At 32.9% G+C, this 6,910-nt stretch overlaps 1 protein-coding gene across 5 annotated transcripts in view; it reads left to right on the forward strand.

Moving 5' to 3' along the window:
- LOC106478511 (NACHT domain- and WD repeat-containing protein 1-like) overlaps nt 1–6,910 on the forward strand; it is a 164,530-nt gene that overhangs the window by 69,337 nt on the left and 88,283 nt on the right. For all 5 annotated transcript variants that reach the window (XM_022382126.1, XM_022382129.1, XM_022382130.1 and 2 more), the window contains one exon: nt 5,051–5,253. In XM_022382126.1, coding sequence (XP_022237834.1) covers nt 5,051–5,253 — 203 coding nt within the window. The remainder of the gene's footprint in view (nt 1–5,050; nt 5,254–6,910) is intronic.

Consider the following 6,910-nt stretch of genomic DNA (forward strand, 5'->3'; position numbering starts at 1 on the left):
CCCGTGGTGGACAGAGCACAGATAGCCCATTGTGCAGCTTTGTGCTTAACTTCAAACAAACAATCCTGTTTTATCTTTATTTTTATCCGAAATAAGCATACCAAGTTATAACGTATTTAATACAAAAAACAGTGTTGGTAAAATTCTAGCTCATTTTTATCAAATAATAAAAGCGCGGATTCTTAAAAGTCATTTATTTGCTTTTAAGGCGGAAAAAAATCACGTAACGCAAGCATACTTGTACTCATTGTATAACGCTGTTGAAATACTTTCTTCAAAAATGTGTTCATGTGTTTAATAAACTCATAAAAATATAGTTAATTTAAAATTTTAGTTCTATCTATTAAGGTAAGAAATAACATATTGCCAATGCACGTATTTTAAACAACCTACAAGGCATGTACTTTTCTTTTCAGTCGTTATAAATTTGATTTTTATATAATTCAAAATGATGTTTTCGTTGGGCCAAACCGTTTCTTCAATTCAGCTTCTAACTGATATCACACTTATACATCTAGCTGTTTGTTATTAAACAAAAAGCTTGCTCACCGCGAATATCGACGCCCGATTTTTAGCATTATAAGATCTCAGACTTCTCGTTTGAATAAATGAGTTGCATAATTATACGTAGTGCTGCCAGTAATCCAAATCAAATGGAATCTCTGAAAATACTATCATAACTTTAAGAACCAATTTGTCTATCTGTCTGTCTTGCTATTCGGTCAGTTGAGCACAGCTGGAAATTAATATTTTACGAAAGGGGGGTCAATTTAGCTAAAAACAGAGTAAATATATATTAATTAATGAAGAATAATTGATTATGATAAGATACTTTTGGTGCAAGATGCGTTAATTAACACTGTACTTTCTCAGCGGTTAATTTAAAGAATAGAATTTTACTGATCTGAGAAAAATATCGCAGATTAAGTCATAATGGTCATGCCAAAATGTATATTTTACCCTTCTAAAAAAAGCTACTACCAAAGAGCTACGTGCTTACAAACATATGGTTTGACTAAATAAAGTCTTTGGTCATAAAAAAAACACATTATGTAATTTGATATATGTATGATGTAATATTTCAATTTCATGAAACGTTTGGAAGAAAGATGAAGAACTGTTATACACTTAAGCCTAAAAAAAACTTCATGGAAGTATAAACTATAACATGAACAGCAGTGGAACATTTCTACAGTAGCTATAGACTTAGCTGAAGAAGAAATGTTATTATTATTATTTGTAACGTAATATTGATAAAAGAGAAACATCAGAAATAGAAAAAAAAAGCATTTCTTTTTTTACCATAACTACCTTTCAATGTAACTAAAATGCGTTAAAACCGGGTTTCGATACCCGTACTGGGCAGAGCACAGATAGCCCATTGTGTAGCTCAGTGCTTAACCAAAACAAACATAAAATGTGTGATTTTAACGTGGCTGAACTTCGCTTGCTTTGTTAAAAAAAACAATGTATTTAAATACATATTTAAATAGTTAATAGTGAAATATGTTTAAATTATCAGGCTACAAAAAGCAACAACGACAAAAAAAACTAAAATGTTTCAGCTTTTATGTTTTTCTAGGCTTTGTTACAAAAGAAAACACATTTTCTTGCGGATTTTTAATTTGTTTAAAACCTCCGAATTGTATAAAACATAGAAAGACGAGAATTACATTTAAAACTTGGAGATTATCTTACTTACAAGTAAAGTCTCTCTATGCTCTGGTAACTACGTATAAGTACGAATTTTAAAAAAATATATAGTCGTTTTATTCCATTAGTTTTATACAAATTGCTCTTTCTTATTTTTCCTAATACAGCAATTTTTCTAGAGTTTGCTTAATTCGTTTAAAATGTCAAATAAGTTTTTTTTTTCCTTTTGGACATCAATAACGACTTGAAATAATATAATTTGACATAGAACGCCAACAATAATATATAGTCATTAAAGCCAGAAAATCTCTAAATCTTAGCTTCAAAGTAAATAATAATTTTTTTACTACTTGAAAAAATCAGATAGTTTTTATTCATTCTTTATTACATGTTATGAAATAAACTTGATGTCGGAAATAAATGTCAAGTAACTTGATACATGGATTGCTGCCTTTATGAGATAGGGGAAAAAAAAGGAAACATGAACCGAGTTATTTGTGGATTAGTTCAAAATACCCTTTCCAGAAATTATACGAAGGCAGTGCTGAGGAAGGATGCAAGGTTTGTGGTAATGCTGCGATCTAAACTGATCTCAATAGTTTCATACAAAAGTTTTATATTACACATTTTATTTTATATTGAATATTTAAGCCTCTCTGGCTCCTTAATAGAAAGGCATACAAATACTAGCTTTGACCCCCCCCCCCACCACACACACACGGTGTTTCAGCTATAAATAGTAGGGCTTACAATGCTATAAAATCGGGCTTTTATACCCGCGATGGGTAGAGTACAAATAGCCCATTGTGTAGCTTTGCACTTCACAACAAACAAACCCACATTTTTTTTTTCTTCACTACATTGGCTCTGTACGCAATATTAATAGGAGGACAGGACAAGATACTATTCAGTGTCAGAAGGTCCACGATTACATTTAAAGTTTCATCAACGGGAATATTGGTATATAGAGATTTCAAATCAAAACTGGACATAACATATTGGTCAGCAGAGGGAATTTTAGAGATTTCAGCCGCCTAAACAATTCCAAGAAGTCTTTGTTCTCTCCACAAAGTTAAACCATTTCTTCTTTAATAAGAGGACATGTTGGAAAGAACTGAAGGTATTTTAGTTGTCTACCCAAGCTTTTAATAAAAATCGAGTCTTAATTTACATGAATTGTAAGAAAATCGTACACTCTCTCTATAATGACCGACACTTAATGAGATGTGTACTGGATTTGTCAACGCACGTGTCTAGCAAATTGATTGTATTTAAAATAAATAATATTCCTTGATTATTATTAATGTAATTTGTTCGAAAATGATAACGCGGTAGTTTAAAAAATATTATTCTAGAGTTTTGTGGTACAAAATCAACACACTGTTGTTATTTAAGATTGTAATGTACTTCAGAAGGACTTGGAGATTGTTCGTGAAAAAAAAAAACATTTAATTTGTTTGAGCTCTACTGTTTATCTATTTGTTTGCAGTTAAGCACAAAGTTACACAATGGACTTTCTGTGTTATGTTTAGGGGGAATTGAACCCCGGATTTTAGAGTTGCAAATCCGTAAACTTACCTCTAACCCACCAGGGGACTATAAGGCTCAAATTAAAAATATTTACGCAATAGGCTATCTCTGCTCTGTTCGCGGTGAATCGAGCCTGGGAGCGTTGCAAGTCGGTAAGTCTACCGCTAACCCACTATGTTAAGGCTCGAAATAAGAATGTCCCCCAATAGCACAGCGGTATGTCTGCGAACTTACAGGGCTAGAAACCAGATTTCGATATTCGTTGTGAGCAGGGCACAGATAGCTCATTATGTAGCTTTGTGCTTTACTAAAAACAAACAAACGAAATAAGAATATTGAATGTCGTGACTCAATAATGAAACGTTATAAAGATTCATTAGGCTGGAGTTAAGAATAAAATTTGATGTTCTTCAGTGCTTGAAACGATAATTTATAAGTAAAGTACATTTTGTGATGGGAATCAATGAGACGAAAAAAATGTATGTTTCAAAGTTTACCAAATCTTATTATACTGAACCACCGAAACCTAAGTAAACAGCATCTTTCTGATAAACTATCCCTAACTTTCACGAAACATTCTAGATCTAGATATTAATTCTCTTAATGATATTACTTATTCTAGCTTGATCCTGATTCGCTGTCTGTTCAATATATTTCTAACTTGCATTGCTTTAATTAAACTCTATCTTGTAATAAAACTTAATAACAGTCGAGTTGGAATTTCACTCCAGCATGAATATTCTCTGCATTGAAGCCATGAATGTTATATCTTGACATTTTCACCTTGAAACAAACTTTACTTGGCTTTTCACACTATGTTCGCTGGACCGAACAGAGAATATTCATTCGGGATTACACACTAATCTATACGTGGCTTTATGCTATAAAGGCTCACCCTACTTTCTCCATATCTTCAACCAACCAATGAGAAATTTAGCATGGAACGTTTCTCATTTTCCAAATATCGCTATATAATAACTTAATTAACGCCTCTTGCAGAGGAACATGATGTCAAACGTAGAGAAAATGTATTAAGCTTAACGCATTAGTTAATACCTTCAAGAATATTCAATTAAGTGCATATAACTATAAATATGATATCAGTATTTGTAGTTAAAAATTACTGCTTAAATGTGTCGTAGTTTTATGTGACCTTCTTAAATATCTCACTGACAAAAAGACCGTATATAACTAGAAATGTATTCATATAAACAATTACATTAGTAAAAATAAGATATCCGTACATCTCTTACTAATCTTAAGCCATTATCTGACTAGAGTCTGTGTGTGTGTGTGTGTGTGTCCAATTGTAACTGGAGAACATCTGGACCGGTTGTCACCAGTCTTGGTACATATCCTCCGGGAGTGACATGAAGGTATCGGTGTTCGAATCTGACCTTCTATATTACCTCCCGGTGGCCTTATGTCTTCATAATATTAGAACCTTGGTCAAAGCCCTATTTTTTATTTGTTTGTCGTAGAATAATTATTTTAAGATGTGGTCCTACTTGGCAAGTCGCATATAGAATTAAAAAACGCTAAATAAACGCAAAAGTATGCCTTCTTAAATACAAGTAAACTTAAATTTTACGTTGTTGTTTTCTAATATATGCTCATGTCAAAACCATATCACCAAGCATAAAGAAATATTTCTATAATTTCTTCACATAATTTACTATTTTACGAATATACGTTAGTTTAGAAAATGTTTATTAACTTTTCCTCAGAATGTCCAAAGACCCGTATTTGTTCAGTACAACTACTATTATTCTAAGCAAAGCTTTATTCCTCATTTTCAACAGGTATCTGTTATCGACCATTTTATTTTTTTAAATTTAGCTTTATTTTCTTAAATTTGATTGTTTAGATTTCGAACATGAGCGTCGCCAGTTGCACGAAGTGGTGTTTCCAGAGCTCCAGCGACATTGCTCTGGTTTGGGAATTGACGTGGAACTGGAAGACATCCAACAAGGTAGTGACGTCGATTCCATATTGGAACCAGCTTCGTTTGCCCAACAAATGCATGAAATTGAAGTTTGTCACCGGGATTCCTTAAGCTGCTTTTTTCTGGTAAGTGAGAATTACAATAAACCTCTGAACATGAATGTCACTTTTTAGTTCGTAACACTTCAGAAAGTGCCCAATGCACAAAGTTTGGTTATGCGTTTTTCTTAAGAAAAGGCTATGAACGTATGGAAAGACTTTTTACACTTAAGATGCCTCTTATTAAGCTAATGGTTAGTAGGTTACTTGTTTTACTGATTACTAGATTACACTTCCATGATATTTTATGGTTATTTATTCAACATATATGAATAAGAATACTTTATTAACATAACAATTACACAGAGTGGCCCCCATTAAAAAAGTAAATAAAACAGAAATAAGGAAAAGGTTTCAATAAAAAAAGTATGTTAAATACTAACTCATAATTTTACGAACAGCAACACTGATACACAAATAACGTAATATTAATTATTCTTAAGCAAAACAACACTAGCAGAACATATGAAAGGAAAATGTAATTCAGATAGTTGTTTACTGCAGCCAAATTAAATCAATAGAAACAGCAAAGAAATGATTTGTTACCGCTGAAAAGAACCTGAGATAGAATTATATTCGGAATATATAAGTATATATACACTTCTTTTTCTCTAGTCATGAGACTGAAAAATAATTAAAGACGAATAAATTAGAGAGAAATATATACTCGGATAATTATAACAGTCCACGCGATATTCCGCCAAGAAATATTCGGTCAGTTTTTCACCTGCTCAGAATGAAGAAAATCGTAGTAAAAAAAGTTCTTTAAATACACAATGTTCTATGTGGTCTCCATGCTCACTTAACCTCACTCCTTTGCTCATTGTAAATCTGGGGATATGTTAAGGGCTAATAGTACTTATTATCTCACATGTCATATTGTGCCAGGTAGGTTCAAACTATGTGTGTATCGTGACTGTGTTCAGGCTCATGAATATGCAATAAACAATGTCACCTGCTGTATCAAAACTTTTGAAACATTCTGCAAATGTCCTAAAAGAGTAAATAAAACACGTGTAATGTACTGTTGTCAATGATTGGATCACCAGTTGTCTCGCGAGGGAGTCTGTTTTCAAATATTCTTCACTTTTTTCAGTGAAACAAGTGTCATCAATACCGCCACTGATCAGATATAACGGACTATCGGTGATAAAAACATCATTAACTTTAATGCGACGTTTATTTATTATATGACAAGGTAAAAGTATCAGTGGTCATCAGAAAGGTAAAAGTTCGATTCATACAGCTTATATTACTGAGGGATACTTTTGTCAAGACAGGAATAGTGAGGAACAACTCTTCATTATTGGTTTAAGTTATGTAACTTCTGACACGTCTTATCCACCTCATATTGTACCTCAAATTTTATGAAATCCGGATTTAAGTTCGTGGAAAAGTAGAATATAAATCTTTGCAGCAAGTATTATCAGCTTAAGATAAAATACAGATTTATGAGCTATATATTGTTTGTTTGTTTGTTTTTTGAATTTCGCGCAAAGCTACACGAGGGCTATCTGCGCTAGCCGTCCCTAATTTAGCAGTGTAAGACTAGAGGGAAGGCAGCTAGTCATCACCACCCACCGCCAACTCTTGGGCTACTCTTTTACCAACGATTAGTAGGATTGACCGTCACATTATAACGCCTCCACGGCTGAATGCGAGTCGAGCGCCCTAACCACTTGGC

The sequence above is a fragment of the Limulus polyphemus genome, unplaced genomic scaffold (genome assembly GCF_000517525.1).
Source record: "Limulus polyphemus unplaced genomic scaffold, Limulus_polyphemus-2.1.2 Scaffold219, whole genome shotgun sequence".
In the NCBI taxonomy this organism is placed as follows: Eukaryota; Metazoa; Arthropoda; class Merostomata; order Xiphosura; family Limulidae; genus Limulus; species Limulus polyphemus.